General features: G+C 39.7%; 2 protein-coding genes and 1 long non-coding RNA gene across 4 annotated transcripts in view; 1 reads left to right on the top strand and 2 right to left on the bottom strand.

Annotated features, from left to right (window-relative positions):
* The first annotated feature begins 1529 nt into the window (after window positions 1-1529).
* On the top strand, window positions 1530-6525 carry LOC127510034 (uncharacterized). Its single transcript, XM_051889522.1, has 3 exons — window positions 1530-1832; window positions 3773-4396; window positions 4814-6525. Exons 1-3 carry the CDS (start codon window positions 1805-1807, stop codon window positions 4858-4860), a joined length of 699 nt encoding a protein of 232 aa, XP_051745482.1. The 5' UTR covers window positions 1530-1804; the 3' UTR covers window positions 4861-6525.
* Window positions 6526-15133: 8608 nt separating this feature from the next.
* Window positions 15134-18676, bottom strand: LOC127510107 (uncharacterized). Its single transcript, XR_007929490.1, has 3 exons — window positions 18607-18676; window positions 15572-15645; window positions 15134-15275 (listed from the first exon to the last, which is right to left on the bottom strand). It is a non-coding gene; the product is annotated as an uncharacterized LOC127510107 (long non-coding RNA).
* Window positions 18677-22185: 3509 nt separating this feature from the next.
* Window positions 22186-25673, bottom strand: part of LOC127509922 (uncharacterized) — a 44085-nt gene continuing 40597 nt past the window's right edge. For both annotated transcript variants that reach the window (XM_051889281.1, XM_051889284.1), the window contains one exon: window positions 22186-22392. The gene's annotated coding sequence lies outside the window, so the exon portion shown is untranslated. The remainder of the gene's footprint in view (window positions 22393-25673) is intronic.

The raw sequence follows: 25673 nt of genomic DNA, 5'->3' as shown, positions 1-25673 counted from the left end.
GATTTATAACACAAATCATCTTCATGACATTAAAATAGATCATAATCGTGACACAGCAGTTGTCGAGCAGATTTGATGGGATTAAAATGACTATTGAGCTCATCAAGATCTTGACTTTGAGCTTCACTTTTCATTTCACGTTTGTCTCTCATTTGAAATCTCACATGATTTAATGTTTCTTTTAGATCTGATTGACGTGAACAAGAAAGGAAAAACAGAAGCTAAAAAATCTGTCAAAAAAACATTTCACATGTAATTCAAGGCTGAAGATTCACATGAGGATCCACAGCGGAGAGAATCCTTACACCTGTGATAAATGCAGGAAGAGTTTCTCCGTTCTGAAATCACATCTGTCTTCTCATTCTGAAGAAGAGCACCAGAAAACTCACACTGATAAAAAAAACCTTTCAATCGTTCAGGAGCTGAAGAAGAGACAAGAACACTTTTAACAGAGACATGATCCTGAAATAGTTTTAACTCGTTCTTCATTGTTTTTCTGAGACCTCGTTTGTTTTCACTTTTACTTAATTTTTGTACTTCAAATAATAATTGATTAAACTCGTTACTCATTTTAACAACAGCTTATTGTTATTGTTCTCATTGTATTTTCTGTTGATGCTTCTTGCATCAGGAATAATTTTATAATTATCAGTTCTGAAAGCCAAGTATTGTGTTTGCTTTTGGGGCTTCCCCGCAAAGTCAAGTCACCTTTATTTATATAGTGCTTTTTACAATGCAGATTGTGTTAAAGCAGCTTTACAGTGATAGAGGGAAAATAATTTGGCTGCACAGCAGCTCTAGAAGAAAATGGGCTCATTATCTAGTTTAAGTAAGTTCACCCACTCTAGGAAGAGTCCTGGTGGTTCCAAACTTATTCCATTTACGGATGATGGAGGTCAGTGTGCTCACTGGGACCTTCAATGCTGCAGAAATGATTCTGTACCCTTCCCCAGATCTGTACCTCGATACAATCCTGTCTCGCAGGTCTACAGACAATTCCTTGACTTCATGGCTTGGTTTGTGCTCTGACATGCACTGCTAACTGTGGGACCTTATATAGACAGGTGTGTGCCTTTCCAAATCATGTCCAATCAACTGAATTTACCACAGGTGGACTCCAATCACGTTATAGAAATATCAAAGCCACTGGAAGGTAAGCCTGCAATGTTTAGCCAAAAAATTGTAACGGCTAAAGCTAACGCTCCGCCCCCGGCGGTACACAGGGAAGGAGACCAGAGGGCATTTATTGAATGGAAGTCAATGGATGAGAGGCTTCACTATGCTGATTAAACAGCTTTTTTGGGAAATCGCTAATCATTGAATTAATCTTCAGCATGTTTTACACTAAACAATACTTTCTTTGGGAACTATATGTAGATTTCAGCTTGATAAAAGTGTATTTTTTTAAGAGAAGGCAGACTAGGGAATGTTGCGACTGATGTCACTGCCATCACACGATAGGCTGAGAGGTGAGCAGGTGATTAAGTTAGCCGTTACAGGTCTTGCAATAGACTTGTGTTTCTCATTTCTGTATTCAGTGTGTGAAGCTGGTTAGATCAGAAAGCATCAGTTTCTGTGTTTGATGTGAGATCATGTGAGTTTGGTCAGTGTTATATAGGGTGCCTGATCTAACGGGTAACAGCAGTGAGGAGGAGCATGAGAAAGTGAAAGTAAAACTAAACTCAACAGCTCGGGGTTTTCCTGAACCACGTGGCATATAAATAGTTTGATTTATTAATGTTTACTGTATTTGTTTTCTAAAAATCTTTATATTGAACACGTAAACTGTCTGGATTCACTAAAGATGGCAGAGGGACCTTCATCTCCTACAGGTAAGAATATCTTCATGAACAGCGACTGTAAATTATGTCATTCTGTATTTGAACAAATATTGTTGTAGCTAAACAGATTTTTCTCTCTGATATGATAGAGTTGTTATCTGCGTGTTTCTTAGATTTTTCGGGACAAGTTTCTGTTGTCAGTCAGGAACATTTTTAGAATGGCAGGCTATAGCTGGGAAATGTGTTATTCATTCTAATAAGGAAAATGGGGACAAATATATAAAACTTTGCTTTTTTCAATGAAAACATTGAGACAAACTGTTGTATGATTTATTTATGTTTTGCACTTCAAATGATGTAGAAAAAAAATCCAGAACTGATTTTATGTTTATCTGCAAACTACAAAAAAAGAAGGCAAATGAAAATGCTTCATTTTCCCCAACTGGGGGGCATGACATCCTTTCTGACCACATCTATAAACCCCACAATCAAGACTCATTGGCACATTTTACAACAGAAGCACTGGTAAACCGGTCAGGCTGAAGGAAAAGCACATTTATCACATTCACGGTACACAAGTATAGTTATTCCTCCCGTCTCATTTACCCATCACCGTGTTCCCTTAGGGCTTCTGTAAGGATCAATTCAAGTTTTTACATTTTACTTCTATGTGTATTGTTTCGTCCCCTGTCGTTATGAAGGGATATGGCGGAGAATAACATTAAATGTCGGGGTCTGACTTCGGTCCGATGCCAGAGCAAGCACATGAAACCAAAGCCTAAAGGCAAAAAACAACAAGTGTTTATTTACAATGATACAGTGAGAAAACTCATACACCAAAAGAAAACAAAATACTTGTGTGGTATCGGAAATTCCGTACTTCCCACATCTGAAGTCGTGATACGAGCTCATCACATTCACATTTTGACCTGAGAGGGTGTTCATGTCTGATTTTTTAAAACTAGGAAACTATTAGCCTATGTACGATTCCAAGAGCACATGAAGGCTGACAGTTATCTTTCCCTGAACGAGTGAGGATCAGTAGGGAACAGCCATGAGTCGCACTGGATTGACATCAACTCCCCTCTTCCATTGATGACGTCATCGCCTCCAAATATGATTGACAGGGATCAGAACCAATGGCGCAGAGCTAAGAAAGTGAGAGTAAAAGTGAACAAGAAAAGGAGCAAACAAACAGCAACACAAAACGACATCAGCCGTAACAATATTGTGTAGATAGTACCTGCCACCTTTCTTGTTTATGTAACATTTCACTTGTAAAAATCAGTATAAAGAATATACAAATCAAATTTATTATGAAACAAAAGGGGAAAATCTATTGTGTACATATTTTAGTCCTATTCAGTGTAGGTGCTTCTTGGCTTGTTTATTGTCATTAAACTGAGCATCTCTTGTCTCTGTCCAGCAATAGTCTGTATGATGCAATACTACTTCTGATTGCATCATTCATTGTTTTGGCTAAAAATCAGGTACTGTCAAAACCCAGTCATAGATTTATTGATAGATCCAGTCACATTTGTATTTCAGTCATTTCCGTTTTAAATAGAGATCTCTTCCCTTTATTACTCACATCCTCAGCCAATCCCAAGTCAAGGGTTGAATACTGACCAATAAATCTTGTAAACTACAGTCAATCATCAGTTTTGGTTCTCAGTGACCCAGAGTTAGTAAAGTTGGACTATATTTATTTCAGAAGCATTTTGGCTGTAGTCCAGTGTTATCAAACATATTATGTCACACTAATGGTGTAGTGTGTAGTAATGGTGTAGTAGAGTTTTTTGAAGGATTACAGTAGTGTTCATTGCAGTGGAAATAAAATCCACACACACCTCCTTTAAGACTCATTTACACACTTAGCAAAACAATATAAATGTTTGTGACACATAGGCGTTTGTTCTCTCCTTACGCTTGACCTGCAATGAGAAGAATAACAACCTGACCTGATGTCTTATTTCATATTTTTATTTCAGAGATGTCAGAGATCAGCTCTAGTCCAGATGATCCAGTGATCCGGGTTCTTCTGATAGGCAGAAAGTCTTCTGGGAAAAGCTCATCAGGAAACACTATATTGGGAGAAACAAGGTTTAAAGAGCATGTGTCTGAAGTGTGTGATGGTAAAACACAGATTGGAGAGAAGCAGGTGTGTGTGACTATTTCTCCAGATCTGAATAAAGAGAAGCTGGAGATGCTGAAAGAGCAGCTGGTCTCTGGATGTTCAGCAGGTCTCAGTTCAGTTCTGCTCACCGTTCCTCTAGAGGAACCTGTGGGAAATGAGGAAGAGATCCTGTATTATATTAAAGATGTATTTGGTCCTGAAGTTCAGAAGTACATCATGATTCTGTTCACACATGGAGATGAGCTGGAGGATCTGGAACAGACCACTGATGAACATCTAAAACAGAAAGATCGTGCTGATCTCCAGCGACTGTTGACTGAATGTGGAGGAAGATTTTACTGTTTCAATATCCAGAGTAAATCAGATGGTCAGATACAAGGACTACTGCAGAAGATTGAAGGAATAATGATGGAGAACGGAGGGAAATTTATCATGAAACGAATGAAGAGGAGCAACAGCAAAGTCAATATTGTCAATTGTAAGTTGTTTTTTGTTGTAAATGACTTTAATAATACAAACTTATGGCAGATACATTTACATTTAATCATTTAGCAGACGCTTTTATCCAAAGTGACTTACAAATGAGGAGAGCAATAGAAGAAATCAAACAACAGTAGGGCAACAATATGCAAGTGCTGTGACCAGTCCCAGTTTGTCCAGCACAGTACATCTAGCAAGTTTTTTTTAATAGATATATAGAATAGTAAGTGTCAGTATTAATGAGTCAAGTGTTGGTGAAAAAGATGCGTCTTCAGTTTCTTGAAAATGGCTAAAGTGTCAGCAGCTTGAGTTGAGTTAGGCAGGTGATTCCACCACAGTCCAGGTAAAATCACAAGCATGTCACACTAATTTTCAATGAAGAATCATAGAGATTTATTTGATATTTCTAATGTAGTTTCAGAAGAGTCTCCAGCTGAAGATCCAGATTCATCAGGTTCCTGAGAGGAAAGATCAGATCAGGCTGGTTCTGCTGGGAAAACAGGATCTGGAATAAGAGCCACTGGAAACACCTCGGCAGAAACGTGATGCCGATCATGACAAACAAATGCCTAATTAAACACTTCAAAATACTGGAATAAACTAAACTCATCTGAACTGAAGTATCTGTTTGAAGAGAAAAACATAAACTGTTTATTTTCTGAGTATTGAGAATCACAAACTCTTTGATGACCCATCAAGACAAAAGCCCAGCTATAAAGTAAAAACTGTTAAATAAATGCTGTTACATACTATTAATCCAACATCAGATTTAAGACAGGCATTTTTTCATTACCATGACAGTCTTTGTTTAATGTTCTGTGGTTCAAGTAAAATATTATTAATGTGTTTTTAAAAACCCAAAACCAGCTGGAAACATTTCTTGCTTCTTTATAGTTGCAAATGAAATGAAATAAAAAAAAAAAAAAACAAAGTAAAAAATGTTGTTTTTTTTGTTTGTTTTTTTAACCCAACCGTTAGGTTAAACATATTTGGTCACAGTGTTGAGTTATTTTCTAAAAATGTTATGTCATTTTTTAACATTGTTGGGTTATTATTAGTAATAAACCAACTGTTGGGTTAAATACAGTTTCTGCAGTGACGGTTCAAAATTTAAAGTCCCAGTGACAGTCAACGGAAAGATGTACTATTACCTTATGGAGGTGATAAACTATGCCTAGTCTGAAATAACTATCTAGCATTACGCTTGTTTTACGGTATTCGTGATAGTCTTTCAGATATTTTTTTTCAGCTGTAGCTTTTTTCCTACAGGTGCAACTACATTTAGTTAAAGATTGCACTACAGAGCACTCCAAATTTGGAACGAAAGAGCGCTACTCATTTAAACCGTACCGCACAGACCGTTTACCAGCTTGCAGCTCAGACATCGTTCACATGACACCACAACAGTGCTGTGAGATCCAGTGTGTTTGAATTAGCTGAAATCTCTGTTGGAAGATGAAAGTGTGCAGATATTATCAACAGCACTGACGTGGAAAACAGGAGAAACATTGTGCAACCAATTAATGATTAGTTCACAATTAGTTAACAACAGTTCCCATAGGGAACTATACTCTCATATACTCTCACAGGCGCAATGATATTACGCAGCGTCTCTCACAAATGTCTCCATGATTGCAAGGCACTCCCTGTGCAAGCAGGGGGTCACAGGCGCTGTGTAATATCATTGCGCCTGCTGCACTCATGGTACGGCAGCAAAGTTCCTTGATTATTACGCCAGAATGAGAGTATAGTTCCTAGCCATATCGGCCTAGAAAATCATAACTTTTCATTTTCCTTCGGTCTTAGTACACGATGTAACTACAGAAGAGTCAAGATTTAAATAGGAAAAATATTGAAACTCTTTGGTCATTTTTGAGCGAGATGCTAACGGTCTAATCAGATTCAATGAACTATGCTAAGCTATGCTAAAAGTGGTTTTCCCGCCATTATCTATCACCATGGACACTAACATGATCATTCACAGCTGTATGTCATTTTAGTTAATCATCTGAGTATTTAAGTTCCTGTCTTCCCTATGTTCATTGTCCGGTCTCGTATATCCTGTGTTGTGTTGCGTTCCTGCCTGTACCTGTTGGATTTCCTAAGTAAAGACTTATTTGAATCTAATCTCCTTTGTTGTGTGTTCCTGCATGAGCAATGTGTTACAATTACATGGCCAGTGAATACATTGGAAATCTTTCTTTGTACTTTTGTCCATTAAATAAAAGTTAAAGAGAATTAACAAATCACTGGTTTTTCACAAAACATCCCAACTTTTTCTGATTTGGTGGTGTAGTTTTAAAGCAGCTTTACAGAAAATGCACACATTAAAATTAAGAGTAATCTGTTATCAGAAATGATTGTGAGAAAGTAATGTACATATGGCATAAATGTACAATTCTAAGATAACACAAATCATAAAGTTTGCTGATGTATTCATTTAAGCAGAAACAATGAGCAAGTTACAGTGATTACATGCTGCAATCATATGATTAAAATATATGGAAAAATTGATAGTTTTGTTGATTTGGAGTTGGAGTCATCTGAAGTCGTTGCAGGTGTTGGATCATCTGAAATCTTCGTAAGAGTTTGGATCCAAACTGGATCTGCCGTAATCTCTAGTTACCTCGGTCCAAGCAGTGTTTTGTGCTCAGATAAGATATGAGAAAGGGCATAGGGCTCAGACGACAATTATGATTATGAATCGCCTTTATTCAATAAGATACCTATGAGTGGTTACCAAATATTTTTAATCATCCACCAAATTATAATTCCTATCTTATTACAGGCTTGTGAGTAAAAAAAAAAAAAAGAAAAAGTCTTGTCCATAAAATGTAATGGTAACACTTTACAGTAAGGTTCATAAGTTAATATTATTTAACAACATTAGTTAACATGAACTAATAATGAACTGCACGTCTACAGCATTTATTATGTTGGCTTGGCACAAGCCAACATATTGATATTCTACTTAAACATCCTAGAGCTTTAATCTACAAGCACCAAACTCGCCACAGACATGGGTCCTGGTCTCTAGTTAGTTGCTATATCTTTTTAGACTGATCAGATGTAGTTTTTTTAATATTAATTTTTTAACAATATGGGACAGTGGGACAGCCCAAAGTGTGGGCTGACTGTGGGCTGGCCCACACTAAGCAGAGTGGGCCCCTGTTGGGGCCATTTGTGGGCCCACAGCATCCCCACACTGTGGGCAAAGTGTGGGTATACTGTGGGTACACTGGGAAAAGAGTGGGTATACTGTGAACAATGCACAGATGTGTAAGAACATACCTTTGGCTTTAACAAACAACAATATTAGTTTGGTTCTACTTTGCATTTGCCACAACACACACAAAAGAAGTTCACATGTTGAAAGAATAAATTAAAAGTCATACGTTTCAAATAATTTCATTTATTCACATTCATGTAAAAAAAATAAAAATAAATAAATATATATATATATATATATATATATATATATACACATTACCATTCAAAAGTTCAGTAATATTTTTCAAATGCTTTTGAAAGAAGTTCTTTCTGCTCATCAAGGCTGCATTTATTTGATTAAAAAAAAAAAAAAAAAAAAAAAAAAAACATTAAAAAGAGTAATATTCTGAAATAATATTAACTTAAAATAACTGCAGGGCTCGACATTAATGCTTGTCCAGGACAAGTGGATTTTTTGAAGGGGCAAGTGAAAGAGAATTGTATTTGCCCAACTGGACAAGCAGCCTGATAAAAACGCCAAAAGCAAAAAATAACTAGGGAATCACCAAAAACATGAATTTAGTGTAAATGGCTACTGATAGTGAATAATAATATAATATATAATGTACTGACGGTAACAAGGTTGCGCTGTTGAGACTCGCACAGCCTCTCGAGGAAAAATCACAACAAATGTGCCCAGCTCACTCAAAGAAACTCGGTTTTAGGGTTAGTTCACCCCAAAATTAAAATTCTGTTATTAATTACTCACCCTCATGTCGTTCCACACCCGTAAGACCTTTGTTTATCTTCAGAACACAAGTTAAGATATTTTTGATAAAATCCAATGGCTCGTGAGGCCTGCACTGAGAACAAGTTAACTTAGACTTTCAAATGCCCAGAAAGGTAACTGTTACTAAAAACATATTTAAAACAGTTCATGTGACTACAATGGTTCAACCTTAATGTTATGAAGCAACGAGAATACTTTTCGTGCACCAAAAAGACTAAATAATGAGAATGTATCATACGATCTCAAACTGCCAAAGTTACGTGATTTCAGTAAACAAGGCTTCATTGCATCATGTGTTTTAAGATTTCAATGGTACAAGTGACTTTGGCAGTTTGATACACGCTCTGTCTGAACGAATGATTCGAAACAAAAGATTCATAAAGCTTCGAAGCTTCATGAAGCAGTGTTTAGTTCAGTGACGAGTGCTAGATAATGTTGTATAAAGTCGTTATATTGTTTTTTTGGCGCACAAGTATTCTCGTTGCTTCATAACATTAAGGTTGAACCATTGTAGTCACATGAACTGTTTTAAGCATGTTTTTAGTAACAGTTACCTTTCTGGGCATTTGAAAGTCTAAATTAACTTACTCTCTATGCAGGCCTCACGAGCCATTGGATTTTATCAAAAATATCTTAATTTGTGTTCTGAAGATGAATGAAGGTCTTACGGGTGTGGAACGACATGAGGATGAATAATAAATGACAGAATTTTCATTTTTGGGTGAACTAACATGACCAAGAGTCCTGAATACCATCACAATTGAAAATGTGACACTGATTTCATTTCAATGTTTGAATTAATGACTTAATGACATTAAGACCTACTGGCAGTTTAGTTTCATGTTTAAAAGTATCATTCTTTCCGACATTTTTTTATTATCTAATCTCACAACATTTTTAAATGCAGTTGTAATTTTTCAGTGTAAATTATTTAATTTGACTGGTAACAGTCCTATAGTGTCTTATTACACTAATTTAATTTATTTATCAAATTTAAGAATTTAAAATGAAAGATTAAGCATTTATTTAATAATGGGGAAAATGCCCTTTATAAATGTAAAAATATCATAAATATGCAGGTTTATACATGTCACGGCCAGCCTTAACACTGATGCTGCAGGATAAATTATATTTACAACAATTTTCCTGTGATGTTAAAACTTAATTTTCAGCAGCCTGCGTCCAGTTGTCAGTGTCACATGATCATTCAGAAATCATTCATTTGTGGATGGAGATGAGTGATTTCTGCTCAAGAAACATTTCTTATAATCAGTGTTGAAAATAATTGTGCATATTTTTGTGTAAATCGGGAAAAAAAAATTTTTTTAGGATTCTTTGAACAGAACTTTCAAAAGAGCAGCATTTATTTGAAATAGATTTTTTCATGTAACCATGTAAAAGTCTTTACTGTCACTTTTGATCAATTTCATGCATCCTTGCTGAATACTTTTTTTTTTTTTTTTTTCAAAACAAAAAAAAAACTTATGTTTTATAAAACAGAAAAATCACCAATTATAACCACATCACAGATGATTGAATCCTCTAATAAAATAAATCAATCAATCCCCTCGGGTACCAGTAGATCTTTGCCTGATTTCCAGTCTTCTGGTTCTTCTGCTCCTTCCACCATCCCGTTCTCTTGCATTATGGAGCCATGATTTAACAGGAGTTTCCACTTCGGAAGCTGTGGCCTGGCCGCTTTTTGTGCGCTTTTTTATCTAAAGTGAGGAAAAAAACATCCACTTAGATTATTCTACATGTTTAAGAGGTGTGTTATGAGCATGTCACGTTGTGAGAGGCGAATCACGACTACTTCAGAGTGTAAAAGGTCCAGCCCAGCACAAAAGGAGCTACCAGTGACGTAGGTGTACGCTGAAATGTCGAACGCACACTATATGTATATTCTATATGTATCTATACTGAAATATCAGAAAGGATACCACTCCTTTCTGCAGTATCGATACACCGATACCAGCTGCGTGTTCTTGCTCTCCTCTCTGACAGCGAGTTGAAACGCACGCGCCGCCTCCTCTCATTCAATCGTCTCATGATCTAAGGTTTAATAGTGTTGGTGTGACCGGGCCTGAACTTCGGCGCGGGATTGCGCATAATTCTATTCATTCCTGCAGATTTCGCGCTCACACGAAGCGCAGACACATAATAAAGCCGCCTTTGACATACAAGCGCCAAAATAATTCAATTCAATTCAATTCACATTTATTTGTATAGCGCTTTTCACAATACATTCGTTTCAAAGCAGCTTTACAGAGAATACATGTCAACATTACAATTTGGAGAATGCAGTTAGCTAATAATGTAATAATTTAGGCAATTAATTTACAATCACTGTTAGCAATTTAATTGAAGGTAGAAGCAAAGAGCTCCTGGAAAAATGAATTACATATTAATAATAATTAGGATATATAGAAATTTGGGAATGTGCGTGTTGATCCAGATGTTGCATCTTCTGAAGTCATCGCAGGAGTTGGCGCCGTCTCTTCCAAAGTTTTAGTCATCTGAGGTCTTCTTAAGAGGCTGGATCCAAACTGAAACTGATGTACTCTCTAGTCAGTACGCCCGTCCCGAGGTAAAACAGAAAAGCAAATGGAGAATTATTAGCATAGCTGCTGTTCATAACATTAAGCAAAGATAGTCATGTGCAATTGATCTGATATGAGATGGATTATGTGAATGCTTGGCTGAAGAGATGTGTCTTTAATCTAGATTTAAACTGGGTGAGCGAGTCTGAGCCCCGAACATTATCAGGAAGGCTATTCCAGAGTTTAGGAGCCAAATGTGAAAACGCTCTCCCTCCTTTAGAGGACTTAGCTATCCTAGGTACAACCAGAAGTCCAGAGTTTTGTGATCTTAAAGAGCGTGAAGGATTGTAGGGCGATAGAAGATCGGTTAAGTACACATGAGCTAAACCATTTAGAGCCTTATAGGTCATTAGCAGTACTTTATAATCGATACGGAACTTAATAGGTAACCAGTGAAGAGATGATAAAATTGGTGTTATATGATCATATTTTCTTGACCTGGTAAGAACTCTAGCAGCTGCATTTTGTACCAATTGTAGCTTGTTTATTGAGGAAGCAGGACAACCAGCTAGTAATGCATTACAGTAATCTAGTCTAGACGTCATGAAAGCATGAACTAACTTTTCTGCATCAGAAACAGATAACATATTCCGTATCTTAGCAATGTTTCTGAGGTGGAAGAAGGCTGTTTTTGTAACATATGAAATATGATTTTCAAAGGACAAGTTGCTGTCTAATATAACACCCAGGTCTTTAACTGTCGAGGATGGAGTAACAGTACATCCTTCTAAATGCAGATTGTAGTCTGAGAGATTCTGTGTACAGGTTTTTGGCCCAATAAGTTATTTTGGTCAAAATAAGCTCTTTTTCGCGGATTATTAATGGTCAAATACACTCAGAAAGAATGTCACAATGCCCATCATGGTGAGTATTAACGTAAAACAGTTCAGGAAGAATGTGTCTGTCAAATCTTAAAGGGACAGTAGCCGAATAAACATGCCGCTCTCTATGTTATTAATGTTAATCAAACAACAAAAGAATAAAAAAAAAAAAAATAAAAAAAATAAAAATAAAAAAATCACTTACTGCTCTTGACTGATTAACTTCTGTCACTTTAACTGATTAATCTGTATTTAATTTTTACAATGAAGATTATCCAATGTTATTTGATTACGTTGTTTCTTTATTCAGTTTCTTACCTGATCACTACTGTTAGACCTACCTGAAAAAAAGAAAGCAGTCTATTTAATTTCTATCTTTATTCTATTGTATTTATTTGTGCTATTGTTAGTAATTTGTTCATTTTTTCTTATTACTGTTAACTTGTTTTTTTAAAATTCAATTTACCATTTGAAATCAAGCAGGCCAAGTAAAAAATTATTATTGCTTCATGGAAGCTATTCAAAACATCATTCAATGTAAATTGTGATAATCATAATTAATAATCGCAATTACAATTTTAAGGGAATAATCGACAATTATGATTTTTGTCATAATCGTGCAGCCCTATTCCAGGTGTTGTTTATTAATATTAAAAACAATTTTAGACTGTTGTTGAGAGAGAAAGATACAGAGAGTGAACAAATTGAGGACATGATTTACTAAAATTGTCAACACAATGTAAAGAAAAAAATTGTTTCCTACTCACCCTCGTGTCATTCCAAACCTGCATGATTTCTTCTGTGGAAGATGATATTTTGAAAACTGACCATGTTTTTGTCAATACAATAAAAAGTCAATGGGATCCAATGCATTGTATGGACAAAACAGATGAAACATTCTTTAAAATATCTTCTTTTGCATTCCACAGAAAAAAGTAAGTAATACAAGTTTGGAACATCATGAAGAACTATACCTTTAATGTCTTTAGTAAGAAATCATTGATGACTTTAACTTGCAGCATGAATATGTAATTTTTATTAAAATAAATGCAAATACTGAGAATGTGTCTGACAATCAAAAATGTACGGTGGCCGAGAGAGCTCAACGCGCTGCAAATGAAGAAAACACATGCAAATAGAAAAAACACCAGCAAATAAAGAAAACATCTTCATCAGTTTGACAACACATGCGCTGCAACCTCCACAACACTTACAAATAGACAAACGCGCTGCAACCTCCACAACACTTACAAAAAGACAAACGCGCTGCAACCTCCACAACACTTACAAAAAGACAAACGCGCTGCAACCTCCACAACACTTACAAAAAGACAAACGCGCTGCAACCTCCACAACACTTACAAATAGACAAACGCGCTGCAAAAGCCACAACACTTACAAATAGACAAACGCGCTGCAACCTCCACAACACTTACAAATTGACAAACGCGCTGCAACCTCCACAACACTTACAAAAAGACAAACGCGCTGCAACCTCCACAACACTTACAAAAAGACAAACGCGCTGCAACCTCCACAACACTTACAAAAAGACAAACGCGCTGCAACCTCCACAACACTTACAAATTGACAAACGCGCTGCAACCTCCACAACACTTACAAATAGACAAACGCGCTGCAACCTCCACAACACTTACAAATTGACAAACGCGCTGCAACCTCCACAACACTTACAAATAGACAAACGCGCTGCAACCTCCACAACACTTACAAAAAGACAAACGCGCTGCAACCTCCACAACACTTACAAATAGACAAACGCGCTGCAACCTCCACAACACTTACAAATAGACAAACGCGCTGCAAAAGCCACAACACTTACAAATAGACAAACGCGCTGCAACCTCCACAACACTTACAAATAGACAAACGCGCTGCAACCTCCACAACACTTACAAATAGACAAACGCGCTGCAAAAGCCACAACACTTACAAAAAGACAAACGCGCTGCAACCTCCACAACACTTACAAAAAGACAAACGCGCTGCAACCTCCACAACACTTACAAATAGACAAACGCGCTGCAACCTCCACAACACTTACAAAAAGACAAACGCGCTGCAAACTCCACAACACTTACAAATAGACAAACGCGCTGCAACCTCCACAACACTTACAAATAGACAAACGCGCTGCAAAAGCCACAACACTTACAAAAAGACAAACGCGCTGCAACCTCCACAACACTTACAAATAGACAAACGCGCTGCAAAAGCCACAACACTTACAAAAAGACAAACGCGCTGCAACCTCCACAACACTTACAAAAAGACAAACGCGCTGCAACCTCCACAACACTTACAAAAAGACAAACGCGCTGCAACCTCCACAACACTTACAAATTGACAAACGCGCTGCAACCTCCACAACACTTACAAAAAGACAAACGCGCTGCAACCTCCACAACACTTACAAATAGACAAACGCGCTGCAAAAGCCACAACACTTACAAATAGACAAACGCGCTGCAACCTCCACAACACTTACAAAAAGACAAACGCGCTGCAACCTCCACAACACTTACAAATAGACAAACGCGCTGCAAAAGCCACAACACTTACAAAAAGACAAACGCGCTGCAACCTCCACAACACTTACAAATAGACAAACGCGCTGCAACCTCCACAACACTTACAAATAGACAAACGCGCTGCAACCTCCACAACACTTACAAAAAGACAAACGCGCTGCAACCTCCACAACACTTACAAAAAGACAAACGCGCTGCAACCTCCACAACACTTACAAAAAGACAAACGCGCTGCAACCTCCACAACACTTACAAATTGACAAACGCGCTGCAACCTCCACAACACTTACAAATAGACAAACGCGCTGCAAAAGCCACAACACTTACAAATAGACAAACGCGCTGCAAAAGCCACAACACTTACAAAAAGACAAACGCGCTGCAAAAGCCACAACACTTACAAATAGACAAACGCGCTGCAACCTCCACAACACTTACAAAAAGACAAACGCGCTGCAACCTCCACAACACTTACAAATTGACAAACGCGCTGCAACCTCCACAACACTTACAAAAAGACAAACGCGCTGCAACCTCCACAACACTTACAAAAAGACAAACGCGCTGCAACCTCCACAACACTTACAAATAGACAAACGCGCTGCAACCTCCACAACACTTACAAAAAGACAAACGCGCTGCAACCTCCACAACACTTACAAATTGACAAACGCGCTGCAACCTCCACAACACTTACAAAAAGACAAACGCGCTGCAACCTCCACAACACTTACAAATAGACAAACGCGCTGCAACCTCCACAACACTTACAAAAAGACAAACGCGCTGCAAAAGCCACAACACTTACAAATAGACAAACGCGCTGCAACCTCCACAACACTTACAAAAAGACAAACGCGCTGCAACCTCCACAACACTTACAAATAGACAAACGCGCTGCAACCTCCACAACACTTACAAAAAGACAAACGCGCTGCAAAAGCCACAACACTTACAAATTGACAAACGCGCTGCAACCTCCACAACACTTACAAAAAGACAAACGCGCTGCAACCTCCACAACACTTACAAATTGACAAACGCGCTGCAACCTCCACAACACTTACAAATAGACAAACGCGCTGCAACCTCCACAACACTTACAAAAAGACAAACGCGCTGCAACCTCCACAACACTTACAAATAGACAAACGCGCTGCAACCTCCACAACACTTACAAAAAGACAAACGCGCTGCAACCTCCACAACACTTACAAAAAGACAAACGCGCTGCAAAAGCCACAACACTTACAAATAGACAAACGCGCTGCAACCTCCACAACACTTACAAAAAGACAAACGCGCTGCAACCTCCACAACACTTACAAATAGACAAACGCGCTGCAACCTCCACAACACTTACAAAAAGACAAACGCGCTGCAAAAGCCACAACACTTACAAATTGACAAACGCGCTGCAACCTCCACAACACTTACAAAAAGACAAACGCGCTGCAACCTCCACAACACTTACAAATTGACAAACGCGCTGCAACCTCCACAACACTTACAAATAGACAAACGCGCTGCAACCTCCACAACACTTACAAAAAGACAAACGCGCTGCAACCTCCACAACACTTACAAATAGACAAACGCGCTGCAACCTCCACAACACTTACAAATAGACAAACGCGCTGCAAAAGCCACAACACTTACAAATAGACAAACGCGCTGCAACCTCCACAACACTTACAAATAGACAAACGCGCTGCAACCTCCACAACACTTACAAATAGACAAACGCGCTGCAAAAGCCACAACACTTACAAAAAGACAAACGCGCTGCAACCTCCACAACACTTACAAAAAGACAAACGCGCTGCAACCTCCACAACACTTACAAATAGACAAACGCGCTGCAACCTCCACAACACTTACAAAAAGACAAACGCGCTGCAAACTCCACAACACTTACAAATAGACAAACGCGCTGCAACCTCCACAACACTTACAAATAGACAAACGCGCTGCAAAAGCCACAACACTTACAAAAAGACAAACGCGCTGCAACCTCCACAACACTTACAAATAGACAAACGCGCTGCAAAAGCCACAACACTTACAAAAAGACAAACGCGCTGCAACCTCCACAACACTTACAAAAAGACAAACGCGCTGCAACCTCCACAACACTTACAAAAAGACAAACGCGCTGCAACCTCCACAACACTTACAAATTGACAAACGCGCTGCAACCTCCACAACACTTACAAAAAGACAAACGCGCTGCAACCTCCACAACACTTACAAATAGACAAACGCGCTGCAAAAGCCACAACACTTACAAATAGACAAACGCGCTGCAACCTCCACAACACTTACAAAAAGACAAACGCGCTGCAACCTCCACAACACTTACAAATAGACAAACGCGCTGCAAAAGCCACAACACTTACAAAAAGACAAACGCGCTGCAACCTCCACAACACTTACAAATAGACAAACGCGCTGCAACCTCCACAACACTTACAAATAGACAAACGCGCTGCAACCTCCACAACACTTACAAAAAGACAAACGCGCTGCAACCTCCACAACACTTACAAAAAGACAAACGCGCTGCAACCTCCACAACACTTACAAAAAGACAAACGCGCTGCAACCTCCACAACACTTACAAAAAGACAAACGCGCTGCAACCTCCACAACACTTACAAATTGACAAACGCGCTGCAACCTCCACAACACTTACAAATAGACAAACGCGCTGCAAAAGCCACAACACTTACAAATAGACAAACGCGCTGCAAAAGCCACAACACTTACAAAAAGACAAACGCGCTGCAAAAGCCACAACACTTACAAATAGACAAACGCGCTGCAACCTCCACAACACTTACAAAAAGACAAACGCGCTGCAACCTCCACAACACTTACAAATTGACAAACGCGCTGCAACCTCCACAACACTTACAAAAAGACAAACGCGCTGCAACCTCCACAACACTTACAAAAAGACAAACGCGCTGCAACCTCCACAACACTTACAAATAGACAAACGCGCTGCAACCTCCACAACACTTACAAAAAGACAAACGCGCTGCAACCTCCACAACACTTACAAATTGACAAACGCGCTGCAACCTCCACAACACTTACAAAAAGACAAACGCGCTGCAACCTCCACAACACTTACAAATAGACAAACGCGCTGCAACCTCCACAACACTTACAAAAAGACAAACGCGCTGCAAAAGCCACAACACTTACAAATAGACAAACGCGCTGCAACCTCCACAACACTTACAAAAAGACAAACGCGCTGCAACCTCCACAACACTTACAAATAGACAAACGCGCTGCAACCTCCACAACACTTACAAAAAGACAAACGCGCTGCAAAAGCCACAACACTTACAAATTGACAAACGCGCTGCAACCTCCACAACACTTACAAAAAGACAAACGCGCTGCAACCTCCACAACACTTACAAATAGACAAACGCGCTGCAACCTCCACAACACTTACAAAAAGACAAACGCGCTGCAAAAGCCCACAACACTTACAAATTGACAAACGCGCTGCAACCTCCACAACACTTACAAAAAGACAAACGCGCTGCAACCTCCACAACACTTACAAAAAGACAAACGCGCTGCAACCTCCACAACACTTACAAATAGACAAACGCGCTGCAACCTCCACAACACTTACAAAAAGACAAACGCGCTGCAACCTCCACAACACTTACAAATAGACAAACGCGCTGCAACCTCCACAACACTTACAAAAAGACAAACGCGCTGCAAAAGCCACAACACTTACAAATAGACAAACGCGCTGCAACCTCCACAACACTTACAAAAAGACAAACGCGCTGCAACCTCCACAACACTTACAAATAGACAAACGCGCTGCAACCTCCACAACACTTACAAAAAGACAAACGCGCTGCAACCTCCACAACACTTACAAATAGACAAACGCGCTGCAACCTCCACAACACTTACAAATAGACAAACGCGCTGCAAAAGCCACAACACTTACAAATAGACAAACGCGCTGCAACCTCCACAACACTTACAAATAGACAAACGCGCTGCAAAAGCCACAACACTTACAAAAAGACAAACGCGCTGCAACCTCCACAACACTTACAAATAGACAAACGCGCTGCAACCTCCACAACACTTACAAATAGACAAACGCGCTGCAACCTCCACAACACTTACAAATAGACAAACGCGCTGCAAAAGCCACAACACTTACAAATAGACAAACGCGCTGCAACCTCCACAACACTTACAAATAGACAAACGCGCTGCAAAAGCCACAACACTTACAAATAGACAAACGCGCTGCAACCTCCACAACACTTACAAATTGACAAACGCGCTGCAACCTCCACAACACTTACAAAAAGACAAACGCGCTGCAAACTCCACAGCACTTACAAATTGACAAACGCGTTGCAAACTCCACAACACTTACAAATAGACAAAAATTATTCACTGCAGAAAGTGAAAGTAAAAACTCAGCGATGAGAGCTCTACTTCAACATGTTCTGATAACTCTATTTAACCTTAATTTATTTCTTAATATTTCTCTTGTGGCCCATAGGTATTGAAAAAAATGAGAAGAGATGTAGGTGTTACAAGTTTTTTTTTTTTTTTTTTTTTTTTAAATGAGGAGTTATCTAATCTAATCAGCGCGTCGGTTATGCGTGAATTATTGCGGGGCAAATTAAATTATTAATTTAATTCTAAAAGAAGCCTAATCATCATCATCATCATCATCATTCAGATCATCGCAAAAGGGCTTGAGATCGCTGGGCCTGGTATGTGCTATTTGCAGCGGGTTTGTCTTTTTGTAAGTGTTGTGGAGTTTTGTAACGGTGGCGACACCCAGCTGTACACTTTTAACCTCAAAAGTATTTTTTTTGTTCGGGCGCCAGACAGTAAAAACTGTCAAATTTTAAATATTTCCCCAGATAGCTCTAAAATCACCAGTTACAATAACCAAAACTCAAATTCTCAAGTTCATTTCATTTAATTATAAAAAGGTAAGGAAAGGTGAAAAAAACAAAAAACAGAATATATATATATATATATATATATATATATGTAATTCACATCAACAGAGTAACAAATTTGCATAGAATGAAGCAACAATTATCATATAAGTCCAGCAGAGAGAAAACAGCTTGAATGCAATGTCAACTCAGTTTCGAATAATTGGTGACTGTCCTGATAAACGGTTCAAGCAAAGACTTTTTTTTTTTTTCCAGTCACTCCCAAACCATACGATATGGCAGTGCAATAAAAGTTCCAAAATGTGTCACCAGATAACAGTGCGTTTCTTTCCACATCCACGTGCCCAAATCTGCATTTTTTCCCACATGTAAAGAAAAGAAAATTAAATCATTAAACAAAATGTAAGGAGCATTTAACAAAAACAAAAAAACGCTTTCAATGTTAAAAATGGATGCATGAATTAAGGTGCATACATTTGATTGCACGCGTTTGTTGGAAAGAGAGAGAGAGAGAGAGTGTGTGTGTGCGTTTGTCTATTTGTAAGTGTTGTGGGCTTTTGCAGCGCGTTTGTCTTTTTGTAAGTGTTGTGGAGGTTGCAGCGCGTTTGTCTATTTGTAAGTGTTGTGGGCTTTTGCAGCGCGTTTGTCTTTTTGTAAGTGTTGTGGAGGTTGCAGCGCGTTTGTCTTTTTGTAAGTGTTGTGGGCTTTTGCAGCGCGTTTGTCTTTTTGTAAGTGTTTTGGAGTTTGCAGCGCGTTTGTCTTTTTGTAAGTGTTGTGGGCTTTTGCAGCGCGTTTGTCTATTTGTAAGTGTTGTGGAGGTTGCAGCGCGTTTGTCTTTTGTAAGTGTTGTGGGCTTTTGCAGCGCGTTTGTCTATTTGTAAGTGTTGTGGGCTTTTGCAGCACGTTTGTGTTTTTGTAAGTGTTGTGGCTTTTGCAGCGCGTTTGTGTTTTTGTAAGTGTTGTGGCTTTTGCAGCGCGTTTGTGTTTTTGTAAGTGTTGTGGCTTTTGCAGCACGTTTGTGTTTTTGTAAGTGTTGTGGCTTTTGCAGCGCGTTTGTGTTTTTGTAAGTGTTGTGGCTTTTGCAGCACGTTTGTGTTTTTGTAAGTGTTGTGGCTTTTGCAGCGCGTTTGTCTTTTTGTAAGTGTTGTGGAGTTTGCAGCGCGTTTGTCTATTTGTAAGTGTTGTGGGCTTTTGCAGCACGTTTGTGTTTTTGTAAGTGTTGTGGCTTTTGCAGCACGTTTGTGTTTTTGTAAGTGTTGTGGAGTTTGCAGCGCGTTTGTCTATTTGTAAGTGTTGTGGGCTTTTGCAGCACGTTTGTGTTTTTGTAAGTGTTGTGGAGGTTGCAGCGCGTTTGTCTATTTGTAAGTGTTGTGGCTTTTGCAGCACGTTTTTATCTTTTTGTAAGTGTTGTGGAGTTTGCAGCGCGTTTGTCTATTTGTAAGTGTTGTGGAGGTTGCAGCGCGTTTGTCTTTTTGTAAGTGTTGTGGAGGTTGCAGCGCGTTTGTCTTTTTGTAAGTGTTGTGGGCTTTTGCAGCACGTTTTTATCTTTTTGTAAGTGTTGTGGAGTTTGCAGCGCGTTTGTCTATTTGTAAGTGTTGTGGAGGTTGCAGCGCGTTTGTCTTTTTGTAAGTGTTGTGGAGGTTGCAGCGCGTTTGTCTTTTTGTAAGTGTTGTGGAGGTTGCAGCGCGTTTGTCTTTTTGTAAGTGTTGTGGAGTTTGCAGCGCGTTTGTCTATTTGTAAGTGTTGTGGAGGTTGCAGCGCGTTTGTCTTTTTGTAAGTGTTGTGGAGTTTGCAGCGCGTTTGTCTATTTGTAAGTGTTGTGGAGGTTGCAGCGCGTTTGTCTTTTTGTAAGTGTTGTGGAGGTTGCAGCGCGTTTGTCTATTTGTAAGTGTTGTGGAGTTTGCAGCACGTTTGTCTTTTTGTAAGTGTTGTGGAGGTTGCAGCGCGTTTGTCTATTTGTAAGTGTTGTGGAGTTTGCAGCGCGTTTGTCTTTTTGTAAGTGTTGTGGAGGTTGCAGCGCGTTTGTCTATTTGTAAGTGTTGTGGAGGTTGCAGCGCGTTTGTCTTTTTGTAAGTGTTGTGGAGGTTGCAGCGCGTTTGTCTTTTTGTAAGTGTTGTGGAGGTTGCAGCGCGTTTGTCTATTTGTAAGTGTTGTGGCTTTTGCAGCGCGTTTGTCTTTTTGTAAGTGTTGTGGGCTTTTGCAGCACGTTTTTATCTTTTTGTAAGTGTTGTGGAGTTTGCAGCACGTTTGTCTATTTGTTGTATTAAATCAAGAAAATGCAATTACCTTGTTTAGATTTTGGAAGTCTGTTGCTACACATTTGGCCAATGTATTAAAAATTAGGCATTGCTTACAATATTATTATTATTTATTTTTGTTTGTTTCTAAGAAATGTATTATACTGTATGGCCAGAGATGTACAGTTATTGTTTGATATGTGTGTGTGGTCCTATGTGTGTGTGCTCAAGGACACAGAGAACTGTGGTTCTACTCCTAGAACCTTATAAGGACATCAGCCATCTTGGATGAGTTTACTGGAGTTCAAGGACACAAAAGCCAGACAGCTTGCACCTGCGAGGCCTTGAGAAGGATCTGGAAACTTTGGGAAAGTTACAACGTACGTCAATCAAGAAGATAACCCAACGTCTGCAATAAACAGGAGTATGAAAGACTGATGAGTTGATTGCCTCTTCGGATACTGATACGTTAGTAGCCCGACGCCTAGAAGCCCAGAGCTGAGGACATGAAACCCCAAGCTGAAGATGGGAAGCCCAGAGCTGACCACACCTTTGACTCAAAAGAGTGATTGTTGTATCTTACACCTTAATGATGAAGTTTTATTTGCCTTTACATTTTTGTTTATTATAAAAAGAAAAGTAACCAATTAAAAGAAATTCAATTGATTACAAAAGCTGCCTACCTTGGCTTGATTTATAGTGTTTTAAGACTTTGAACAAGAACGTACCACAGAGGAGTCTTCTGACCAAATTGTAAGTAATTTTAAATGCTTATAATTTAGGCCAGACTCGACTTACTTTACCTAACCTGAGAATAATAATTAATAAGGTTAAGGTGTTAAGATCAAAATACACACCAAAAAACAGTAGATATCACATAACATTTTCTACAGTGTGCACATACTTCTTGATCTTCATTGTCATGCATTGGCTGTTTTAGTGACAGATGGTTGCTCCATGATCTCTGCATGCTTGATGTGTGGGTGAGTATCTATTTATTTTTTTTCAAAAAAAGCACCATATTACTTTAATGTTTTTAGTCCGATGATGATGAAATGCCAAAAGGGTCAAATAATAAAAGACTGATTAAATAACTCAAATTAGGAAATCCAAAGAATGAGTAAACTCCACAAGTTGTGCAAACATACAGGACCCTGAACATATCAAACTGAGGAACTAAATACACAGAGATCACGAACAGGACTAACAGGTGTGATGATTAAATCTTGTTCAGGTGGGAACTTAGAACAAAAGAGATATGTGACTGAAGAGACAAAGTCTGTGAAAATGACACTAAACACATAACTGTGACAGAATGCTCTCCTTCGAGAAGGTGCAGCCTCGTGACGTAAAATGGCTGAGCAGGTAGTTCTGGAGGTGGATGAAGGATTGGTGAAGGAGGAAGCCCTGGTGGAAGGGACCAGGGTGGTGATGATGGTGGATGAGACCAGGGAGGCAAGAATGGGAGGAGTGGTCAGGTAAATCAGCGAACATGAGGCCGAAGGACTAGCTGAATCTGGATGAGGAGGAAGGAGAGGGAGGCCGGTCAGGATTAGCAACAACAACACAATCTCAATACAGAGTGAAGAAATAGGCTTTATGCTGGGCAGGACCAGCAGTGATGATAGCACAGGAGACGGGCAGGCTGGGGAGCATTACCTTAGTTTCCCAATCAAACAACCAGTCCTCATTGTCTAGATGCACAAAACTCCCACAGGAACAGATGTTAGTAGTGGCCAGATGGTGTTACGAAGGCAGTCTTCCACTCATCCCCCCGGCGGATACGAATGAGGTTATACGCACTCCTCAGGTCCAGCTTGGAGAAGATGCAAGCTCCCCTGAGCTGTTCCAGAGCCGCTGGGACCAGAGGAAGGGGATAACTGAATTTAACAGTCTGGGAGTTCAGATGACGGTAGTCAATGCACGGCCTCAAGCCTCCGTCCTTCTTGGCCACGAAGAAGCAGCTTGAAGTGGCAGGGGAAGTCGATGGACAGATGAATCACTGATTAAGGGCTTCCTTTACGTACACCTCCATGGCCTTTTGCTCCGGGATGGACAAAGGGTAAACTCTACCCTTGGGTAGAGTAGCCCCAGGTAGCAGGTTGATGGCACTTTCCCATGGCCGGTGAGGTGGAAGTTGGGTTGCCAATCGCTTACTGAAGACATCCTGGAACGCCTGGTATTCTGGAGGAATTTCCACTTTCTGATCTTTCCGTTTCTGGACTTTCAATGGAGGTAGAGAGAAGAGGAACACACTTGGAATGGAAGGAGTTAGATTGAAACTTCACAGGTGGCTGCAGGATCGGAGATGAGCAGGATTGGAAACAGTTGTCACCCCATTTCAGGATCTCCCCGGTGTTCCATTGTACTTGAGGTTGATGTTGTGTTAACTAGGGGCGTCCCAGGATGATGTCAGCCGTGGATCCCTCCAGCACCATGAACGTGATCTCCTCTGAATGCAGGCAGCCGATGCGGAGCCGTCTCATTCCATCCACTGGCAGCCGCCAAAGTGCGGAAACGGAGTGCATACATACTCACGGTCTCTTCACCTTGTCGTATTTTGAACAGTTGGTCGTGTACGGACAGGTCAGCTGTGCTTTGTCTGAAAACCTCTCTGAAATGGCTGAAGAAGTTGTTAATAGTGGCTGTTACCGGAGCGTTAGATTCCCAGAGGGGTTGCACCCATTGTAAAGCTCGTCCTGACAGCAGAAAGATGATCAACGCCACCCTGGCACGTTCCGTAGCGAAGAGATGAGACTGTGCTTCTAGATATAGCGAGCATTGGAGTAGAAACCTGCTGCAGTCCTCCGCCGTGCCTGTGAATTTCACTGGTCGGGCCATGGGACTGGCAGAGGCAGCTGAAGAAGTTCTTGCAGCGGGTGCTGGGTGAAGGAGTGCTTGGCAAATGGCGTGCACGAGGTCGGGAGTGACTGCAGGTAACGTGCTCATGGATGGTACAGAGAGGGAGGATCGTACCGCGTTCACCAGAGAGGCAAACGGATCCGGGGTACAATCCTCGCCTGTGTTCATGGTGCTCTGCATTGGGTCTGGTCTTCTGTCAGACACAGACAGGCACAAAAGGGTAAATGTAAAACAGGTTGTTTATTTCGAGACAGAGGCACAAACACAGGAATAACACTGGTAAGTAGTTTGTAGATATGAGCATGTTGATTATAGTCACTTAACTGAACAGTAATAGAGTCCTTTCTCTTTTGCAGATAGTTCGATGAGGGAAGACAAGACTTGACGAAGGAGTGGAGACACGGAGACATCGGAGGAGGTAATGAGTCCGTAAGTACAAACAAGACCAGACACTGAAGTGCGGGAATGAGTGTTCATATAGTGTTGGTGTGATGAGGTGCAGGTGCTGCTGATCAGTATTCGGGTGATTGGGAACGAGTGGGCGGAGCGTGGAGATCCGGTGACGATGTGTGTTGTGTGTTGGTGGTGGGAACTGACTCCATGACAATATCAAGGACAGTATAGAATTTATGTGTAGGTGGTATTGAATTTATTATAGTTACCACATCCAGTACCACTGGTGAAAGCAGTATGATCCGGTCATTTATCTTCCTCAAATCTTGTGTCAGTCGCCAACTTTGTCCATCTGCTTTGAGAATAGGATTAATAGGTGTGTTATATGGCGAATGTGTCTTAATAATAATGCCCCGTTTCAACTAATTTTCAATCACAGGTTCAATGCCCTTGTGGACCTTTATCCCAATATGTTTTCATTTCTTTCCATTTACTGTACAACTCTTTCATATACTCATAATTCCACTCTGGGTGCGTAAATGTGTGTGTGTCTTCAACTTCTGGTTACGTGTGAGAGTGTCAGTGTGTCCAAGGACTACTACTTCTTGTTTTGTCTAGGTAGGTACATGATGTGCATAATGGAAAAATCCCAAGACACAGAGAAAGTCAAAAAGTGAAGCACAAGAAATAAGAAATTATTTAACAAGAGTATGTTGCCTTATGGCAACACCATGCGGTAGAGGGTTGAATAATGATAAGATAAATAAACAAAAGTGAAGAATGTAACTTCTAGAATTGTTGTAAAGTTTCCTAACTATAATATTGTTTAATCTT

This window comes from Ctenopharyngodon idella, chromosome 3 (assembly GCF_019924925.1).
Source record: "Ctenopharyngodon idella isolate HZGC_01 chromosome 3, HZGC01, whole genome shotgun sequence".
Taxonomy (NCBI): domain Eukaryota; kingdom Metazoa; phylum Chordata; class Actinopteri; order Cypriniformes; family Xenocyprididae; genus Ctenopharyngodon; species Ctenopharyngodon idella.
Note: the sequence above shows the minus strand (reverse complement) of the source record. Positions and strands in the feature narration are given on the sequence as shown.